This window comes from Schizosaccharomyces japonicus (assembly GCF_000149845.2).
Source record: "Schizosaccharomyces japonicus yFS275 unplaced genomic scaffold supercont5.3, whole genome shotgun sequence".
In the NCBI taxonomy this organism is placed as follows: Eukaryota; Fungi; Ascomycota; class Schizosaccharomycetes; order Schizosaccharomycetales; family Schizosaccharomycetaceae; genus Schizosaccharomyces; species Schizosaccharomyces japonicus.
The window spans coordinates 2,304,872-2,323,566 of record NW_011627862.1 but is presented as its reverse complement, the minus strand read 5'-3'; the positions used below and the strand labels follow the sequence as shown (position 1 = coordinate 2,323,566).

General features: G+C 43.4%; 11 protein-coding genes across 11 annotated transcripts; 6 read left to right on the top strand and 5 right to left on the bottom strand.

Moving 5' to 3' along the window:
* The first annotated feature begins 316 nt into the window (after positions 1-316).
* SJAG_01769 (septin Spn5) lies at positions 317-1,973 on the top strand. Its single transcript, XM_002172974.2, has 3 exons — positions 317-879; positions 930-1,523; positions 1,602-1,973. The coding sequence occupies exons 1-3, from the start codon at positions 437-439 to the stop codon at positions 1,855-1,857; spliced, it is 1,293 nt and encodes a 430-aa protein (XP_002173010.2). The 5' UTR covers positions 317-436; the 3' UTR covers positions 1,858-1,973.
* Positions 1,974-2,035: 62 nt separating this feature from the next.
* Positions 2,036-3,064, bottom strand: SJAG_01768 (ubiquitin-specific protease; the record flags this gene model as incomplete). The annotated part of the gene is made up of 1 exon (XM_002172973.1): positions 2,036-3,064. One exon carries the CDS (start codon positions 3,062-3,064, stop codon positions 2,036-2,038), a length of 1,029 nt encoding a protein of 342 aa, XP_002173009.1.
* Positions 3,065-3,221: 157 nt separating this feature from the next.
* On the top strand, positions 3,222-3,907 carry SJAG_01767 (ribosomal protein subunit Mrp10). Its single transcript, XM_002172972.2, has 2 exons — positions 3,222-3,539; positions 3,639-3,907. Exons 1-2 carry the CDS (start codon positions 3,339-3,341, stop codon positions 3,705-3,707), a joined length of 270 nt encoding a protein of 89 aa, XP_002173008.1. The 5' UTR covers positions 3,222-3,338; the 3' UTR covers positions 3,708-3,907.
* A 256-nt stretch (positions 3,908-4,163) lies between these two features.
* On the top strand, positions 4,164-5,820 carry SJAG_01766 (glycine hydroxymethyltransferase). Its single transcript, XM_002172971.2, has one exon. The coding sequence runs from the start codon at positions 4,285-4,287 to the stop codon at positions 5,686-5,688; it is 1,404 nt and encodes a 467-aa protein (XP_002173007.1). The 5' UTR covers positions 4,164-4,284; the 3' UTR covers positions 5,689-5,820.
* A 153-nt stretch (positions 5,821-5,973) lies between these two features.
* On the bottom strand, positions 5,974-6,725 carry SJAG_01765 (DNA-directed RNA polymerase I). Its single transcript, XM_002172970.2, has 3 exons — positions 6,562-6,725; positions 6,185-6,338; positions 5,974-6,128 (listed from the first exon to the last, which is right to left on the bottom strand). The coding sequence occupies exons 1-3, from the start codon at positions 6,595-6,597 to the stop codon at positions 6,103-6,105; spliced, it is 216 nt and encodes a 71-aa protein (XP_002173006.1). The 5' UTR covers positions 6,598-6,725; the 3' UTR covers positions 5,974-6,102.
* Positions 6,726-7,156: 431 nt separating this feature from the next.
* Positions 7,157-9,434, top strand: SJAG_01764 (U3 snoRNP-associated protein Nan1; the record flags this gene model as incomplete). Its single annotated transcript, XM_002172969.2, has 3 exons — positions 7,157-8,330; positions 8,469-8,607; positions 8,696-9,434. Coding segments are annotated over 3 exons (2,052 nt in total), but the record flags the coding sequence as incomplete, so codon positions are not given.
* A 345-nt stretch (positions 9,435-9,779) lies between these two features.
* SJAG_01763 (ubiquinol-cytochrome-c reductase complex subunit 9) lies at positions 9,780-10,402 on the top strand. Its single transcript, XM_002172968.2, has 4 exons — positions 9,780-9,888; positions 9,937-10,019; positions 10,059-10,107; positions 10,191-10,402. Exons 1-4 carry the CDS (start codon positions 9,886-9,888, stop codon positions 10,257-10,259), a joined length of 204 nt encoding a protein of 67 aa, XP_002173004.2. The 5' UTR covers positions 9,780-9,885; the 3' UTR covers positions 10,260-10,402.
* A 122-nt stretch (positions 10,403-10,524) lies between these two features.
* Positions 10,525-13,172, bottom strand: SJAG_01762 (MCM complex subunit Mcm3; the record flags this gene model as incomplete). Its single annotated transcript, XM_002172967.2, has 2 exons — positions 10,525-11,838; positions 11,928-13,172. The coding sequence occupies 2 exons, from the start codon at positions 13,170-13,172 to the stop codon at positions 10,525-10,527; spliced, it is 2,559 nt and encodes an 852-aa protein (XP_002173003.2).
* A 454-nt stretch (positions 13,173-13,626) lies between these two features.
* SJAG_01761 (meiotically upregulated Mug174) lies at positions 13,627-14,832 on the bottom strand (the record flags this gene model as incomplete). Its single annotated transcript, XM_002172966.1, has 1 exon — positions 13,627-14,832. The coding sequence occupies one exon, from the start codon at positions 14,830-14,832 to the stop codon at positions 13,627-13,629; it is 1,206 nt and encodes a 401-aa protein (XP_002173002.1).
* A 185-nt stretch (positions 14,833-15,017) lies between these two features.
* SJAG_01760 (centrin) lies at positions 15,018-17,420 on the top strand. Its single transcript, XM_002172965.2, has 2 exons — positions 15,018-15,405; positions 15,469-17,420. The coding sequence occupies exons 1-2, from the start codon at positions 15,111-15,113 to the stop codon at positions 15,702-15,704; spliced, it is 531 nt and encodes a 176-aa protein (XP_002173001.1). The 5' UTR covers positions 15,018-15,110; the 3' UTR covers positions 15,705-17,420.
* On the bottom strand, positions 15,758-18,600 carry SJAG_01759 (signal recognition particle subunit). Its single transcript, XM_002172964.2, has 3 exons — positions 17,495-18,600; positions 16,561-17,446; positions 15,758-16,509 (listed from the first exon to the last, which is right to left on the bottom strand). Exons 1-3 carry the CDS (start codon positions 17,662-17,664, stop codon positions 15,901-15,903), a joined length of 1,665 nt encoding a protein of 554 aa, XP_002173000.1. The 5' UTR covers positions 17,665-18,600; the 3' UTR covers positions 15,758-15,900.
* Between the last annotated feature and the right edge of the window lie 95 nt (positions 18,601-18,695).

Here is an 18,695-nt window from a genome sequence, read left to right as displayed (position 1 = left end):
AAGGAAAAAAAAAACGCAACAATAATGCAATACTAAATTGCATATGAAACAAAGACTTGGAAAAGATACATTGAACAGTGCAATGGAAGAAATTAAGGCATCCCTTCTATAACATGTTCAATCTCTTTCCGTGAAATCACCATTGTCAGATAATGTACGCAAAAAAAATGCATATTTTTATAGCATATAGCTCATAGAATAAACGTCAAAGAACTAATGTGACTAGATCTCCAATTATTAGAAGCGAAAAGCCTTAGCGATTAAAATACACGTTTTAATAAATGCCAGTTGCTAAATACAACAGACTTGACCAGAACCATTACGCACCTCCCTGACGTTTTATTGAAAAGAGAAAATTGCCTTCTCTTATCCTTTGTAAGGCCCCTCATTTAAGAAAGAATTGACATTTTGAACACGAGGTTCAAACATCATAACGATGACGAGCGTAAATGATCAAACCCAGATTGAACAGGAGACCGGTAACACTGAAGGAGAGTCGAAAGATTCCGTGAAACAAGAAAAGGAGATGAAACCCGAGGAATCCAATGCCAATTCTCCAACTGAACTGTCGAAGCTCACTAAGATCGTGAAACACAGCAAACCAGAACAACCATTGGGCTTTGATGGTTTTAAAAAACAATATTATCGATACGCTTCTAAATTTGGTACAACCTTGAACTTACTGGTTGTTGGCGGTTCTAGTTTGGGTAAAACAACCTTCGTGAATTCCCTTATTCAGGGAAGCTTAACCGGAAAGAAAACCGCTAAAACAAGTGATTTTATGCAACATAGATTGCGTATGACGGATGGCGACATTAACTTTAACTTAACAATTCTGGACACTCCTGGATTTGGTGAGAAGTGCGATAATAGTAATTGGTAAGTTAATCATAACACAAAAGGATAAGCCGGATAACAATATTAAATAGCTGGAAACCTCTCGCAAATATCCTCGTCCAACGTTTGAATGCATATTTCGAGAATGAGATAAAGGCATGCCGTCAATTGCCTATCGTCGATACTCGAATCCACGGATGCTTATTCTTTATTAATCCTACAGGTCACATGCTGGATCCTTTAGAGCTCTATGTTATGAAAAGAATTGATCGCTTCGTTAACATTATTCCAGTCATTGCAAAGGCAGACATGCTCACACCAGAAGAGTGTGCCAGATTTAAACGTAACATCATTAAAGACCTGCAGCACGAACACATCCAATTCTTCCATGAACCAGGAAAGAGCATTGAAGGTATTAATTACGGCATGCCAGAGCCCTTTGCCCTCATAGGTGCAACCAAGGGAATGCAATCAGACAGTAAAAACGCAATCCGTGGAAGAGAGTATCCATGGGGAGTCATCAACATTGATGATCCCCAACACAGCGACTTCTGTGCGTTCCGTAACTTTTTGCTGTACACACACGCAGAGGCGCTAATCGAGAAGACGCACAAAGTCATTTATGATGCGCTTCGAACAGAACGTCTCAACAAGCTGAAAAGCCAACCAAACGGCTTTTACACCAGGTGCGGAAAGTCTGCTTGTTGTTCGAAGAACATGGCCGATTTATTCATTTTGGTCAATGATGCTAACTTTTACTTTAGTTCAAAGAAGCTCGTTGAAGAGTACATGAAAGCAGAACTTGGACGAGTCGAAAGAAGTCTGCGCCAAACGGTGCAAGATAAGCTACAGGAAAAGGAGAACTTGTTGGCATACACAGAAAAACAGTTGGAAGCCAAACATAAGGAATATGAGGAGTCACTGATTAATCGTTGCAACGAACTGAAATCTCAGAAGCAAAGTTTGGAAAACTTAGTCCGCAGCGACAAAACGAAGAAACACTCCATCTTTTTTAAATGAGACTGGATGTGTTTAACGCGATAGATGGTTACAAAGAAGCACACACTGCTGGGAGAGAGAGCAATGAAGTCGAGTATGTAATTAATACAAAGATACCATATTTGCATGGAAAAGAAGCTGATTAGGTATGCGGTGCCCAGGGGTCTAGTTCTGCTTTATTTTAATTAGTTAATGGGCTTTAGAACTCGCCAAATTGTGTATGACCCGTCTGCATAGCATGGGCAGAAGCTTCTTTCTCGCCCTTTAAGCCTGTACCGCAAGTATTGCATCGGATAGAAAAGGAACCAGTGTCTGTGTAGTAATGCTTTTGGCGCAATAAAGCAGCCAGCTGCTTGACAAACGATTCCATTTCCGTGTTCTTACAATCAAAGAACATAATGTCTGCCGAAGTATCCCAAAGAATGGGTGCGATAGCAGCCAAGTCATAATGGATACCCGAATACATGATCCAAATACGCTGACCTGTTAGCGGGTTGGAATTGTATGAGTCGATACGCCCTGTTTGAACATCTGCGGAACAAAATTCGACGTCAAAGTGTTTAGAAAGGATTGAGAGCTCGATGTATCCCCCCCAACTGGATTCTTTTTGAATCCATGCTGCGTAGTTCTGTGGAGCTTTTCCAAGTACAGCTTCCGAATAAGTGAAGGGATCGCTAAGAATTGTCTCTGCAACAATTTTGCGTAAATCGAAAGGCTGAACGCCCAGGGGCGTAGCCAAGGCACGGAACAGGCACGAATTATCATCAGGCATAATACGGAGGACGAGGTCGCCTTCAGGCGTTTGCACATAAGGAGGGTCATTAGGGTTAGGGGCAGGAGCTTGGTAAAGTGAGTCACTAGCATTTGGTGCTGGTGATGTACTCGATTGCGAGTACTCGTTCGTTGCCGGTGTCGTAAGAGTGCCAAGTTTACTCTGGTTTTCCAAAGCAGCTGCCGTCTGGAAACCGGAAAACTCGGTTGTTTTGGGTTTTGACTTCTCCTCAACAAGCACTTGTTGGCCGGACGATATAAGTGAAGATATGAGGGCAGAATTGCTCGTGAATGATACTTCTTTCGGGGGAAACCCAATTTTCAATGAAACACACTCACTTGGTATGGAAAACCGTTGATTAATTTCATGAAACAATGCTGCAGCTGTTGAATCAGCCGGAAGACTTAGAATTTCGGATTTAGGTCCACATTTTAAACGAATTCTAATGCTAGTCATGACAGAGCTGGATAAATTAGGAAGGGAAAGTGTGAAGGGGAAATTGGATAATTAGGAGAAAAGAACGTAGAAAAGTGTAGACGAAGATAGAAGTTTCGAGCGTTTTAATGTACCGTGTATTATGATTCGTTTAGTCAGCTTCTACGGTGTTTACGAGGTCGTCTTGACCGATGATCTGCATCGGATCCTCAAGCGATCAATGACCAGTGGTGTCGATCCTCACCACCACTGGTGGAAGTGTTTCCCTTAACGAAAAGGCAACGTTGTCCTTAGCATGTCTGGTAAAGTCGTTCACGTTCCACGGTTACAGAACCTTTCGCGTTTGAGAGTTCGTCCAAAGAAGACGAAAAGCTCTATTCCATGTGCTGAACAAATGGCAGCGATGTTGGGTTGCTGGCAAACCAACGGTGGAGTGCCGGACGCTCCACAATGTGCTCAATTGGCCATAAATTTGCAAGCGTGCATGCAGAAACAGGTATGTCTAGTAATTGTATTTGGTGAAGTGTCTTCTACGCGATACAACTTAATTGGAGACACACTACTCTCTTCTTCCATCACTAACCCATCTTCGTAGTCCGCTAAACAACGACCTCCTAAGGACACCATCAATTACCACCTCGCGCGGCTTGGTAAACTGCTGTAGCCTTCTCAATTTTGCAAAAAAGTTTATGATATACTCATGTCCGTTTCTTTCTTCTCTCGTTCAAAATAAAATGCCGTTTTAAATGCCACTGAACGCGTTTGTTTGCAAATCGCGAGTTTCGCGTTTCCATAACTTTATTAATAAAATAAAGTACACCGTGATGCGCCAACATGCGCTTTATCTAATCTAAACGAAATAACAATCCCATCGCTTCTGGAAAATTGGCACGCTGCATAATACCCGCAACTTCTGCTGGCTTATCGACCACTGCTTATCTGCTCTTAACTTATTGGATACATAAGCGACTGTTTCGGCTATCACTGCAGCAACAACGAAAAACGATACTGATTGGTCATAAACGTTCGCGTATCTCAAGTCACGAACGGAACACCGCATAATTGACAGTCACAGTTTATTGAGAAATCACTATAAAAGACAGAAGCGTCGCCGCCTTCTGCGACAAATTATAACCCCCTTTTCATCCCCCATCTCCTCTTTAGGCCAAATAGCAGCCTTTATTTAGCGAGCAGCATCACAGGACTAAACCAGGTCATTCAATTATCTTTTTTTTTGGAAAATGTCTGTTACCAACGAACAACTCTTTTTGACTCCCTTGGCCGAGCAAGACCCTAAGGTCGCCGAGATCATGAAGAATGAGGAGCAACGTCAACGTAGCTCCATCAACCTCATTGCTTCTGAGAACTTTACCTCTCGTGCTGTCATGGATGCTCTTGGAAGTGTCATGAGCAACAAGTACTCTGAGGGTTACCCCGGTGCCCGTTACTACGGTGGTAACCAATTCATCGATCAAATCGAGACCTTGTGTCAAGAGCGTGCCCTCAAGGCTTTCAACGTTACTGCTGACAAGTGGGGCGTTAACGTTCAGTGCTTGTCCGGTTCCCCCGCCAACTTGGAGGTTTACCAGGCTATCATGCCTCCTCACAGCCGTCTTATGGGTCTTGACCTTCCTTCGGGTGGTCACTTGTCCCACGGTTACCAAACCGATGCCCGTAAGATCAGTGCCGTCTCTACCTATTTCGAGTCCATGCCCTACCGTGTCGACCCCGAGACCGGTATCATTGACTACGACACCTTGGCCAAGAACGCTCAGCTCTTCCGCCCTAAGGTTCTCGTTGCTGGTACCTCTGCTTACTGCCGTTTGATCGACTACAAGCGCATGCGCGAGATCGCCGACAGTGTCAACGCCTACCTCATGGTTGACATGGCTCACATTTCCGGTCTCGTCTCCGCTGGTGTTATTCCCTCTCCCTTCGAGTACGCTGACATTGTCACCACCACCACTCACAAGTCTCTTCGTGGTCCCCGTGGTGCTATGATCTTCTTCCGCCGCGGTCTCCGCAAGCATGACAAGAAGGGTAACCCCGTCTACTACGACTTGGAGGACAAGATTAACTTCTCTGTCTTCCCTGGTCACCAAGGTGGTCCCCACAACCACACCATCACTGCTCTCGCTGTTGCCTTGAAGCAATGCGACACTCCTGCCTACAAGGCATACCAAGCTCAAGTCGTGAAGAACGCCAAGGCCTGCGAGAACGAGTTCAAGAAGCTCGGCTACAAGTTGGCCGCTGACGGTACCGACAGCCACATGGTTCTTGTCAACGTCAAGAGCAAGCACGGTATTGATGGTGCTCGTGCTGAGCGTGTTCTTGAGCTCATCAACGTTGTCACCAACAAGAACACTCTCCCCTCCGACAAGTCTGCTTTGTCTCCCTCTGGTATCCGTGTCGGTACCCCTGCCATGACTACTCGTGGCTTCAAGGAGCAAGACTTCCTCCGTGTTGTTGACTTCATCGACCGTGCTCTCACCATTGCCGCCGACCTCCAAAAGAGCCTTCCCAAGGAGGCCAACAAGTTGAAGGACTTCAAGGCCGCTCTTGGTGAGGGTGAGAACATCCCCGAGCTTGCCGCCTTGAAGAAGGAGGTTATCGAGTGGACTTCTGCTCTTCCTCTTGCTGCTTAAATGTAGTGAGCGTGGGCGCCACTGTACTCTTCAACAGACACCAAAAAAATAGGCGTTGGTATCTCAACTGCCTCGTCTCTCACATCCTATCCGTTTTATATATAGTAACGATAATCTATTTACGCTGTATAACTGTTGTCGTAGTAGCGGGTTTTTGGATGAGATAATGGTGTGCGGGACTCTAGTGACCCTGGGTTCTTCCTGTGGTTCCGAGTGGTCTTGACAGGTTGGGTATAGTACGCTCCGTGGGTCACTACCTACTACCGGGTGCTCCTCACCGTAAGAAGACGCCCACCACTGCAGCCCCTCTGCCCCATGTTATTACTACACCAGCATCCACCCACTCCATCGCCACCGTACCCGCCATCCCTACCTCCGAACCGGTTCATTCCCAGAAGATGCTAGCTGGGCGACTTAAAAGTTTCTTTGCTTAGAGAGGGCTGAAACGTTGTTAGTAAATGATCCACGAATAATTTAACTTTGTGTAATGACTTACGGTTGTAGCAGAGCAACTTCTCAATCAAATCAACATGGGTAAGAATCATACGGCGGCAGCAGTAGCGCTGCAGACCCAACTTGTCAAGAGCTTCACCCTCAGTGTTGTCTTCTTGCAGGAGTGTCAAATATGTGTCCCACTTGTCACCAATGACCTACCGAAACGCGTTAAAAGTGAACAAAATCACACATAAGTGCAATTGCTGAAGAGTACGAAGGAAGACAAAATAGATAAAGGGTACGAGAAACATCACACACGCATCTGTGATACCTTCGACATCAAATAATCCGACTCATAAGCGAACGCGCTTTATTTCGCAAAGAATCGCGCAAATCACTTTAAAACCGTCTTCCATCGATTCCTGCAACTATACTTACCTTTCCACACGAAAAACAGCGAACAGGAATAATCATCTTTCGTTTTCACCTCCTTCAATACAAAAAAATTCCAGGACCGTGGTGTGCAAAAGGCAGGTAAGGTTTCGCGTACCAGCGCTGTTTCTGTTCGCGTTGTGGGGGTATGTGGTGAATAGTGGGCGAGTTGTGGGGGAGCTGGCTCCCCCACACACTGGCCTCCACCATAACCGGTACAGCACCCTCACCACCGGTATCCCTCTACCAATTTGCGGTGCTGTCTGCAATGGTCCAGGATACCTCAAAACAGCTCCTCTCGGGTGCTCGGACGAAAGGAAGCGATGCTTGTGGGAGGGACACTCTCAATTGGGTGGATTGCTAAAGAATTCCATTCCATCTGTCTTTTCTAACGATGGCAGGTATGTGATTCAGAACAAGTGATTACGGGACGAGATTGAAATGCGAAACATGACTCTATTTTACTTGATTAGTGTTGTTGAACGCGTTTCTGGTCATGGATACGGTTTTTATGAGAGTTTAATTATTTGAATTATCTTTGCCCGCGTTTCGTAGCTCTAAAAGTTTCCACACGTGTTCAGCGCTAACGTGAATGTGTAGATTCATTATCGTCACTTATGAACGTTTCGCTGGTGTATTTTCTTTAGTCACCGGCGAGTGTATTAGCAAAATTGCCTTTCCAGGCGCAAAAGAAGGCCTCACTCCGGTGGCTTCCTTACTGTCACCAAGCAATGAATTTGAGCTTTCTGTTGTGTTTAACAACGGTCTTATTTGTGTGTATGACTGGTCTACTTCTACTTGTTTGCGTGCGATGGACCTTTCTACCCAAGTTTATGCCGCAAATTTTGCAGGATCGACGCTTTACGTTGTAGCACAAAGTGCCGAGTTATGTGAGGCGAAGGCGGAGAAAAATAACACGGAGTCGTTTGCTTTGTATGCATTGACTGCTTCAAACGAAAATGGTGTCGACGTTCTGCAGCCTGCTTTCGTTTGTGGTGTGCCAAGCTTTCATTCATTCTCAGCAACACAATACGAAAACGCTACTATTCTCGCTCTCACTACGAATGATAAGCTCCTTCTTGTCTTTCCTAGACAGCGCAAGAAGCGTCAGGTTCGTTTCGATTTGAAGGAGATCCCCTTTACAAACCAAACCCCTGAGCTTGTTCAACTGTTCGGAAACAAAGTTGCAGTTTCCGATTCCGAGGGTAAGGTCATTGTGTATCAAAACATCCAGCGTCCTAAGTTGGCCGCTCCGCGAGTATTTCATTGGCATGCAAATCCCATCCGTGGACTTGCGTGGGCATTGGACGGCAATTATCTTCTGTCCGGTGGTAGTGAAGGTGTTTTGGTTCTTTGGCAATTAGAAACCGCCCAGCGCCAGTACTTGCCCCGCCTGGGTTCTTCATTGCACGCTATTGCAGTTTCCCCTAACAATCAGCAGTACGCTGTGTACATGGGTGACAATTCCGTTCAGGTGATTGGAACGGCCGATCTCAATAAGCAAGTTCACATTCGCGGTCTGGCACCTTCTTCAGTTGTTCGTAAAACCGGCTTTTCCATGAACTCGTCCAGCTCAGCGGCTGTCACTATGAATCTTTCTGTTGTCCACCCTACGGGCGATCTCTTGTACCTTTCCTCCTCTTTCTTTAATGGCCACAGTGCCATACTTCAACAATACAGCCTGGATACAGACTCTACGGTTCATTGTTTTGAAGTTGCTCGTTACTCTTATGGTAACACATCAAAAGGTGCCATGCAAGCTATTGCTGAAAATGGTACGGTGCAATGTGACGCGGTTTCTTGTAGCAACGACGGCACTTGGATTGCTACTGTCGACTCCTGGGTCACCGTGGGCGAGGACGAAAGCATGGTGTCGGAACAGATGTCCCTAAAATTTTGGCCCGTTACGATAGCTCTGCAAAAGAATTACAGCCTTATAACTCGTGTTGATGATCCTCACGGCTTTGGTAAACCGTGTGCTGAAATTGATTACTTTCCCCTCGAAACTCGCCTTCGTGTCTCTGGGAACGGATGCTTCCTTAAGGCTTTGGAGTTTCAATAAAAAGGCAAATACCTGGGTTTGCACCACTAATAAGGCATTTGCCAATACTATAGCGATGAAGGAAGCTAAGCGGCCTAGACCCTTTTCGAGTGCGCTGACATGCTCCGCTGATGGTTCGCTTCTTGCATATGCTCATGACTCGCGTGTGTATTTAGTTGACGCCGATTCCTTGGAGACTGTTTCCAGTTTCAACATTCCTTTTAGTGGTCAAATTGAGAATGCACGTTTTGTGGGTTCTGAATACTTGGTCGTCGTTGCACACCGACGTTTGCTCGTATGGAATGTGATTGTTGGTGAAGCTACTTGGACCCTGGATTCCAAATTTTCTGGTTTGTTGGAAACTGCCGGCACGGATACTTTTGCCGTTATTGATACCAATTCAGTCTACTCTCGTTTGCTTGTATTCCGTGTCACCTCACCTGTTATTGTATCGATGCATGTGATAAAATCGAAACCTCAGGCTCTTCTTTATTCGCACCATTCCTTCGTTGTAATTGATTCGCGTTATGTGATTCATTTATACGGTCGTCCTATCGCAAAGTGGGCGGTGTCTGCCAGTGCCTTTTCTACCGATGCTCGGTCCGTTCTGGGTGACTTTTCCAGCGCTCTTACAACGTCTCGTGTTACTGATGCAGCGGAGGAAACAGTTGACCATGCGGTTTACAAGCGTCTTACTCGTGATAAAATTCACAATTTATTCGACGTGCCTTCAACGACTGAGGTGGATATGGAAGGTATGTTCCGCGATCTATCTCGTCTCGCAGTGGGTGAACCACTGGGGCAATTGGGCGTTCAACTGGTGTCCCCTTCAGCCTAAGAAACTGTTGGTGGCATTTTGCTATGTCTGATCTATATGTGTCACATCGGCGTTTTCTTTCTTTTCATCTGTTTATTTGCAAAAAATGGCCGCTTCGTTTGCTCGGCCAGTATCGAGCTCCGTACAAAGAGTTTTTGGTTATTTTTTTTGGGTTATCTTCCTCTGGAAAAAAAAAGGGTGATAGTTTCGTTTTTGTTCATAATTTGAAAATAACAAAAGACGAGTTTATAAGTTAATTAGCTTTTCCAATTCTTCAATTATCGTTTTTGGTTCAGTTTCCTCAATTTATTCAGGTACAACGAAATGCCGTATTCGCGTAACTAAAACCTTAATCGAGCGCCAAACCTTAAACTTGTTACATAGAATTCATCAACATGACGTACGAAACAATATAATAAGCCTTGGTAAAAACGTTTCGTTCCAAGTTAATGGTAATTCACTACAAGCTATTATGGTAAGAGGTTAAGTCATTATATAATTGCTAACTGTTTGTCGGTTTTAGAACAGCTCACTTTATAATCTTTTATTTAAGCGAAACTCCACATTTATCGCAACAGTGTTCGCCTCGGCCTTTTTCTTAAAAATGTAGCTAGGTTGTCATGTACCATTACTAACACAGTCCAGTGGATTGGATGTTATTACAGACAAAGTTTGGGAGAAGTCGAACGCAGGGGTATGAACGAGAAGCAAAAACTTTCTTCCTCTTACACTATTGACAAGAGAAATGTGTACAGCTTACTAACCATCAATTCATAGATGCAATGGAAAGACGTGAAGCCTAAATTCCTTAAGAAAGAAGAAGAAGACGACGAAGATGAGGAATGAGCTCAAAGTATCGATTTCCCTGAACGAGCAACACCGAGCGAGGACATCCTCTCTTTTAAAAGTTATAACTGCTAACGTAAATAATAATTCGTATGTTAGAACAGTAAAGTGTTTGTGAGAAAAACTCAAAAGGTGTATCTGAAAGCAATCGTAATAACGGAGTAAGGTACAGAAAACAGAAAAGTTGTTATAAGAAACAACAGTAAAGAGAAAGAAACCGGAAATAGAAAGGAAATATTTTGGAGTTAAAAACATAGTAGAGGTATTAAATGCGATAGATAACATTGTCGGAAAACATAATTTTGTTTTGAGAATCCATTTCACGTAGGGCAGAAATGGTTTCTTCACGAGTAAACTGAACATCGGAGGCCCTGTTCATAGCGGGTATTAAATCATCCAGCGATGCACACTCTTCAGCAAACAATTCCGTCCGTGTAAGCTCGGCAAGCCGAGCTGTAAATACAGTCATTTTGTCGCGGGGCAAATGATCAAGCTCCGCATTAGCTTGCGAGGTCGTGCTCACTCTCTCTTGTGACTCGGTTGTGTTAGAATCTTTTGTCGTTGTTTCAAGAGAGAGATGAGTAGAAGGCCACGAATTCTGTGTTGTTTTCTCGGCAGAAGACACGGTTGCTCCTTCTGTTGCAGCGAGAGAGTCATTCGCTTCAGACATTGCAACATCCACCGACGAAGGTGCCTGGGCAGATATAGAACCAGCAATAGGTGTTGCGGCTGTTTGTGAACGAGTTTTTCGAGTAGACTGTGTAGTAGCCGTTGAGGTCTGAGAGCCTCTATACGAAGAATCACGCTGCGTAACAGCTTCCTCTTCGTCTTCAGAACTCGAAGCACTCTGTGCTTCTAAACGTTGCTTCTTACGTTTTGATTCCGGCTTCACAATTTCACGGAAGAGTGCATACCGTAAAATCTTTTCGGCGGCTCGAGCATCCTTAACGTCGACAGAAAGGCTAAGTCTTGCCTTAGCATGCGCGGTACTCAAACGAATAAGGGTCTCTAGAGTACGAGCCGTAAGCGGACTTGTACGTCTTTGATTACCCTGAAGTTCATCGTTTCGAAGTGCACTATACGTGGACACAATAAAGTCTGCTGCGGGCTGGGAAAGCACGGGGCGAATACGAGTTTTTGCGTATTGAATGTATTTACGCACAAATGCTATGTTCAAGATTTCCTTTTTCTTCGTCCGTGCATTTGCATGTAATAGAGAAGAGAAAGTTTCCCACACGGGGGTTTCTTTTTCAGGTTCATCAGCACCAGTTGCACCAACGCCAGCTGCACTATTTACTCCCACTGATAAAACATTACCGATAGTATCACGAACAGGAACACCCTCCTCTACTCCCGGAGGAGTGTATCTGTGCATGCGAAGTACATGCTCGCTAAGTGCTCGATCCTTCACATCATCCACGTCGTCGGTGACGACAAAGAGTAAATCAAAACGCGACAACATTGAGTCAGGGAGAGCGATATTTCGAGTTGGATCCTTTCGTGTATCGTATTGACCATAAATGGGATTTGCTGCAGCCAAAACACTGCAACGCGCATTCAAGGATGTATGAATTCCAGCCTTCGCAATTGTTACGGTTTGTTGTTCCATAACTTCGTGAATGGCAACTCGATCAATATCACTCATTTTGCAAACTCGTCGATACAGACGACGCCACGGTCAGCAAGGACCATTGCACCGGCCTCCAATCTACGCTCACCAGTTTCTTTATCAGTGGTGACGGCAGCAGTTAAACCAACGCCAGAAGATCCACGACCAGTTGTGGCTATTGCTAGCGGCGCGATATTTAAAACAAACCTCAACATTTGGGACTTTGCGGTAGAAGGATCACCCACTAGCAGGATGTTGATATCACCACGAATGTGTGTACCATTTTCGAGGTTTTTTTCAGTACCGCCTAAAAGCAGCAATAGAATAGCTTGTTTGATATACTCGTAACCATAGATACTAGGTGCAAGACTGGTAGACAGGAGTTCGAATATATTCTTTTTTTTAGCGAGTCTGTTAATGTTACGGACATCAGCATCAGTGATCATAATTGCACCGGTGTCCCCACTAAGGCTTGATTTTGTACCCAACAATACAACGTTGTTAGCCAGGAGAAGAGTTCGAAAAGTTGCACTTGTATTGTTTGTGTTCTTTGCACCCATAGAACGATATTGACCAACAATATGAACCCGATCTCCTGGTTTCACGGTATCAACCAAATCATCGTCAAGTACGATGTCAATGGAACGAGGAAGCTGACCGGGGGGTGCACGCTCAGGCATCTCCTGCAGTGAAATAGTTTGATGGTCTTGAAAAGTACTGTATCCAAACTCGATGGAAAGAGGATTTCCGTTTTCGTCTTGTGTAGGATATACCGTACTTTGAAAGGAAAGACCTCCATTCATCGTTGCATCGGCGTATTGCTTAATGTGATGTCGTTTGGTTGCTTCACAGTAGTGTACTGACTTGATGACTTTTGGTCGAACCAAAGAGCAACGAGTCACAATACCCTCAAGAGAAATCATTTTGTTCAAGTGATTTGCACGAATTGTCCGTGGTGTAACGTGAAACTCACCAAAAGAACCGCTGTAGCCGATGTAAAACTTTTTTCCTTGTAATTCAACATGTACTATAGGATCCATCATAGTCGAAACGACCGTCTCTAAAGCTTCATTAAAGGCATCACAATACTCCATAGGCTTGTAAAGGATCCCATCGGCAAGTTCTTTGTTATAATCTCTTAATTCGTCAAGGTTTACGATTAGTCTGCGTTTTCCCGTATTTAGCATGCGCATTATCGCTTCACGGTACACGACAACGTTATTATCTGACGGTTCATGTTCTAAATATTCCTGAAAAATACGAACTCTGTCTTTGTACAGCTCATCTGCCAAGACTTCTGCCATTTTGTTTTTTGGCAGTTGGTTCGCGAGTGCAGGTCGTGTCTCCCAAAGTAGACGATTACGGTAATGAAAAAAATCGTAGTAAGGATGACCAATCGTGTTGAATTCATACGTTCAAGCTCAGTTCGTTCTCGTCTTCTTGTCTAAGATCGCTCTACGTGAAACGGTGAACCAAAACAATGTCGCTTCAGAAAAACAAGTTTGAATAAGAACAGCAGAAGGTTTTGTACCAACTGAGACCATCAGAAAGATCACTAAATCAAAAAGTCACTTTTCATTGAAATACAGAGGAATATTGTTTGTTGTTGTCCTTTTTTTTCCATTTAAATAGTATTACAAACTTGTACGAAGAAAGAAAATACACAGCTTCAGAAAGTGAGGGGTATCACACATCGAGTAAATTAGGGTGTTATTTTTCTGCTGACAGCTCCTTTGAGGACTGTTAGCCGAACAAGTCTTAATGGATTTTCTCAATGTCTGATAGTACAGACCATTCATAAGTAGCAATGCCTTCGACAAGTTCTTCGTCAGGTATGTCACCGAACCTGCCACGGATAATTTCACCGTATTCGTCGTACTCAATTTTGTAACGACTATCAATAGTGAGCTGGAACTTCACCTGTGATTCGTCTGCTTGGATTACCCTTCCAGACTTTTGGACAAGTTGAGGTGTGTATGTCTTTGGGTCCATATCCATAACAGTAAAACGCAGTAACGAGCCAGGAGGATATTTTTGTGTAAGTGGAATAGATTCAGGCACAGGAGTTACTAAAGTTGAAGGAGTTAAAGACGTAGGAGACAAAGTGATACTGGGTTCTGGATTAGCAGAAAGTTCTTCGTTATACTCGTTCGATGCAGTTGACATTTGTGGTTCTGTTGTCTCCGTCAATACCTGCTCTTGCATGGAGAGTCGCTTTAGAAGTCGCTTCTTCTTGCGTCGTTCATTGCGGGCACGAGTAGCAGCACTTCCTGTTCCAGGCGGCTTCACGTTAGATATAGAGGATTCGGTCTTTTCAACTGAGCTGACCGTCGTGCTGTTGTATTCAGAAGGGGATGAGTCGGAATCCGAACTCTCATCAGAAGTAGCAGAAGATGTGCTTGAGGTGGAACTTGAGGCAGAAGAGGTGCTTAAAGTTGTAGAAGTGGAAGACGAAGATGAATCTGAAGAAGCGTCCGAGTCAGACGACTCGGAGTCTACGCCGCTATCTCGCTTTTGTTTTTTTCTACTAAGTAAAGAAACAGATGCCTGTAGGCTTTGACTTAGCATGTCCGGCCACATCTTCTGAAAGAACAGATTCCGTTCTTGAACGTTCAAGTCTTCGAGAACGATAACGTGTAGACCTTTCGGTAAAGTTTCATACTGGCTGAATGTTCCTATTTCGATACAATCGCCATCATCCAAGAAATAGCGAAGCCCGCTATGAGCAGGTATGGCAAATGTTTCCTTCACAACTTGAAAATAACAAACTCTTCCTCGAACAAACTCATCACAGGGTTGTTTCTCAAATGCCGTTCGAACATCATTAGACTGGAAGACGAATTTTAAGAACTGTTTTACAAAGTCACTTGTCGTTAAGCATTTTTCGTCTTTCGAAAACTCCTTCGTATTTACCCAAATGTTTACCGGAATCAGAGGCGATTTTAGCCGTACACGCAGTAGCATTTCTCCTTTTCCTCTACACACGCCTGCACTGTTCGGGTATTGCAGAGAAAGTTGACCGAGTGTTTGCCGAACTTCTCCTTCAGAACGGTGTTTATGGCGGTGATTTCTGTACATTTACTCGGAGAACTTATGCGCCATCTGAGGTTATGCCGAGCATAATTCGGTGAACTTTGTTTGATGTTTGGGCTCCAAATGACCGTAAATCCCGATAATTCACCGACTAAACACCGTTTGTTTACCTTTGCGACACGAGAGTACCAGCCAAGAACGTATTTACCATGTTCGCAAATTCGAGAATAAAACGGCGGTCAAGAGCGTCTTCGCCGACTGCTACGCGTCTGGCAGCTTATCCAGCAGCGCGTGTTGAAATATCAGAGGAGCAGCGCCAGGATATAAAAGAAGCGTTCGAATTATTTGATTCTGACAAGGACCATGCAATTGATTATCATGAATTGAGAGCTGCTATGAGAGCGTTGGGGTTTGAAGCTCAGAAATCGGAAGTTCTCAAAATAATTCGCGATTTTGATAAAACGGGAAAGGGCCTACTGCAAATGGACGACTTTATTCGTGTCAGTAAGTGTGTTTAGAAGGTTTTTAATTGTCGAGCATATTACTGACGAAATTCACCTTCCACAGTGAGCGAAAAAATAGCAGAAAGAGACCCATTAGACGAAATTAAAAGGGCTTTTGAACTGTTTGATGACGATGGAACCGGAAAAATTAGTCTTCGCAATCTAAGACGTGTCGCAAAAGAGCTTAACGAAAACATTGATGACCAGGAATTGGAGGCAATGATTGAGGAGTTTGACTTAGACCAAGACGGCGAAATTAACGAGCAAGAATTTATAGCAATTATGATGGATGATTCTTAAACAAAACTCTTTGTGACTTAAAACTGGAAAACCTTGTTCATAACCACTATACGATATACTTGTATAATAGCTCTCACAAAGGTCGTGAATTATTGTTCTACAACGCAATACTGTACACGCTCACTCTTTCTCGTGCGTCTTCCCCTCTTCTTTCCATTTCATTTATACGCATTCATGTAGCAAAGCATTTTCACACCTATTGAGATACCAAACGACCCAAAAAACTACGAAAGAAACCTTTGCTCTTTGGTGCTTCGGCGGGCTGTTTCGAGGCTTGCTGTTCTTTCTTGCTCGATTCGGGTCCATGGAATGCCTTTTGATTTCCCAAGTACGCAACAGCAAGGTCAAAAAACACGGGTTTCATAGGGATAGGACGAACGGAGGAATTGGTAACATTGATTGGAGATTGGTTATCCTCGGTCGCTTGGAAGGTGTAAGCTGTATTCATACTTTCAGTAACCGAGAGCTGAGTGTTTCTCCGGCTAAACGCTTCTACAGTTGCCAGGCTTTGCAGTTGCAGCACTCGTTCTTCGAGTGTTTCCTTATCCTTTTTGTATTCTGCAACAACATTGAATGCAATTGCTTGTGGTTCTTCATCAAGTTCGCGAAGAAGATCTTGAACTTGCTCAAGATGTTCAAGAGCACGGACACACATACCCAAACTCACTGCTTTGTTCACTTGTTGGTATGAATCAGCAATTACTTGGCAGCGTTTGCACTTAAAGATTGCAATTTGTGCATCTAATTGGATAGACATACTAACATCCCTGGAGATACCAGGCAGCGTCTTTGCTTGTTCGGTGTTCTAGAAACATAATTAGCATACTGATGTTTGGGGTTTTTCTTCTGCTCGTACCTTAATTAAAGCATCATAAACACCTTGTAAAGTTCTATATTGACTGGAATAATGTCCATCATCAGTTGTCTTTAAGAGTTTCATGTCACGTTGCATACGTTGGAGAACATGGTGAAAGGCAATGTACGTATAGCAGATAGACACTTCTTGAAACGCCTTTTCATCATCTTCAATGGAAGTCGAGTCGAGTACACGTTTCGCAATCGTCTCGGCATTTGCCCAGGCTGAGAGCGTACGTTCATCGTGTAGCTCATCGCCATCCGCTAGTCCACGTTCAGCGTCTTGGACACGGAATAATGCCATGAGAATGTCAAAGTTGTGAACAGAGACTGTGTTATTTCTCCACTGAATGGTACGCACTGAAGCGAGTTCGTGGTCTTGCTGGCTCTGGGAAGCAATCATGTCGGGGCAATGCTTGCGAGCAAATTCAAGTACAGGAGAACTGACTGGCGTGCCCTTCAACGAGATGTAATCGAGTGTGTTTTCTGCGTCAGCTTCGTCGAGCTTTTGAACGATATAACGCAGGTCATTGTCCAGATTAGATTGCAAATCGCCTAAAAAGCGTTTCATATAGTCAGGAGCATCCAACTTTAGACGTACAACTTGGAGACCTATACGTGTTTCGCAGAAGAAAAGCTTAGCCGATTCTAGTTGACTCTTTTCGTAGCACAGATATCCATGAAGAAAGCTTGCGTAAGTCTGAGTTTCGAAAACGAATGTCTCCTTCAAGTTTTCCGGTGCATTTGAAGAAACGAAGGAACACAGAGCATCAGCAATCATGATTGCACGTTTCAGCCGACGGATAGCATGTTTTCGATTAACAGGTTTCAACAGGAAAAATTGATGCAGTGCTCGATCAGCATTAAATAACAAAATTTCGTAATAGCTAATCATAAAACATTAACACATTCGTTCCTAAAAGTATTGCACATACCTAAAATCACTGCTTTCTTTTATTTTCCCGCCTTTTTGGGTGATACCTAGTTTTTTCCGCAAACAATGAATCTTGTTTGCCAAGTATTTAACATACTCCGAACCCTCGTAGTTGTGATCAGAACGAGCTTCTAATAGAATTGGGAAAACACGCAGCAGCTTGTTCGCCATGGTATTGTTTAAAATGACTGGATTCCGTCGTTTTAGGTGGTTTGCCAGAGCCAAGTATGAGTAGTAAGGGTAACAGTAAAAATAGGAAAAATACAACAATGAGTGTGTATAGGAAAAGCTAGAAGAAAAAGATTTTTTAATGTGGCTCCCCGATGTTCCATTACCATATATTTTTTTTGTGTGATTGCAAAGAGCTGTTCACGTTTTTGTGCAGTTATCGGAGGATTTAAATCATGAATGATATGTCGATATTATACAATACGTAATCTAATATCAAATTAACTGCTTCTTGTGTCACTGTATATGATCGCGGTCAATTCTATGTGTTTTACGGCCCTGCTACAGTGTTTCATGGTGCGTTTGAATTTAGGTTGTAAAACCAAAAAGAAATTTCGATATCTGTAGTCCGTCTTATAAAAGTACTTAGTATAATTGGTTATTGTTTAATGTGTCTCTTTTCCACCTCTAAAATGTGATCCCTTTTCAGGAAAACTTCCAGGATTTCAGTTTTCGTAACTGAGTTAATACAATTGATGCGTTATTCGAAACGTATGCTTAAAAAGTAGTATAAGGAAAAAATCAATCGCGTTGCTTCTTAGTAAATAATTCATCTCCGAAGAACCCTGTATTTCTTCAACTCTTGAGTTTGTGCTATCTAGTAATTTTTCACAATTGAGTAAGCTCCAGTTGAATAAGTTACTATGATAAACTTATTCAAGTTCAATGATTAAAAGCCGTTGAACATCACAGATGCATTAAACACTTCATTCATTCTTGCTTTCAGGTTATCGCATTGGTTTATTAAGGGTAAAGTATGCGAAAACCTTAACTCTGAAAGTCGAATAAACGCTTTCATTACAGTCATTGAGCACTTATACTGAACTTCCCTTACTTTAAACCGAGTTTCCTGTCACCTATTGCAGCTGGATGAGTTTGATATTGATTAAAAAAAAAAAAAAAAAAAAAAATTGTTTTAACAATCCTTGGGTTTTGCTTCACATAGACCTTTTCAATTATTAAATACAAAATGT

Bases quoted from the DNA above. Each gene is read 5' to 3' on its own strand.
- SJAG_01769 (XM_002172974.2), top strand. From the start codon at position 437: ATGACGAGCGTAAATGATCAAACCCAGATTGAACAGGAGACCGGTAAC. The intron at 880-929 runs GTAAGTTAATCA...AATATTAAATAG, and splicing joins AAGTGCGATAATAGTAATTG to CTGGAAACCTCTCGCAAATA. The intron at 1,524-1,601 runs GTGCGGAAAGTC...CTTTTACTTTAG, and splicing joins CCAAACGGCTTTTACACCAG to TTCAAAGAAGCTCGTTGAAG.
- SJAG_01767 (XM_002172972.2), top strand. From the start codon at position 3,339: ATGTCTGGTAAAGTCGTTCACGTTCCACGGTTACAGAACCTTTCGCGT. The intron at 3,540-3,638 runs GTATGTCTAGTA...CCATCTTCGTAG, and splicing joins AAGCGTGCATGCAGAAACAG to TCCGCTAAACAACGACCTCC.
- SJAG_01766 (XM_002172971.2), top strand. From the start codon at position 4,285: ATGTCTGTTACCAACGAACAACTCTTTTTGACTCCCTTGGCCGAGCAA.
- SJAG_01765 (XM_002172970.2), bottom strand. From the start codon at position 6,597: ATGATTATTCCTGTTCGCTGTTTTTCGTGTGGAAAG. The intron at 6,339-6,561 runs GTAAGTATAGTT...GCGTTTCGGTAG, and splicing joins GCTGTTTTTCGTGTGGAAAG to GTCATTGGTGACAAGTGGGA. The intron at 6,129-6,184 runs GTAAGTCATTAC...ACAACGTTTCAG, and splicing joins GAAGTTGCTCTGCTACAACC to CCCTCTCTAAGCAAAGAAAC.
- SJAG_01763 (XM_002172968.2), top strand. The intron at 10,020-10,058 runs GTAGCTAGGTTG...AACACAGTCCAG, and splicing joins TCGGCCTTTTTCTTAAAAAT to TGGATTGGATGTTATTACAG. The intron at 10,108-10,190 runs GTATGAACGAGA...ATCAATTCATAG, and splicing joins GGGAGAAGTCGAACGCAGGG to ATGCAATGGAAAGACGTGAA.
- SJAG_01760 (XM_002172965.2), top strand. From the start codon at position 15,111: ATGTTCGCAAATTCGAGAATAAAACGGCGGTCAAGAGCGTCTTCGCCG. The intron at 15,406-15,468 runs GTAAGTGTGTTT...CACCTTCCACAG, and splicing joins GGACGACTTTATTCGTGTCA to TGAGCGAAAAAATAGCAGAA.
- SJAG_01759 (XM_002172964.2), bottom strand. From the start codon at position 17,664: ATGGCGAACAAGCTGCTGCGTGTTTTCCCAATTCTATTAGAAGCTCGT. The intron at 17,447-17,494 runs GTATGTGCAATA...TTTTATGATTAG, and splicing joins AAAGAAAGCAGTGATTTTAG to CTATTACGAAATTTTGTTAT. The intron at 16,510-16,560 runs GTACGAGCAGAA...TTATGTTTCTAG, and splicing joins TTTATGATGCTTTAATTAAG to AACACCGAACAAGCAAAGAC.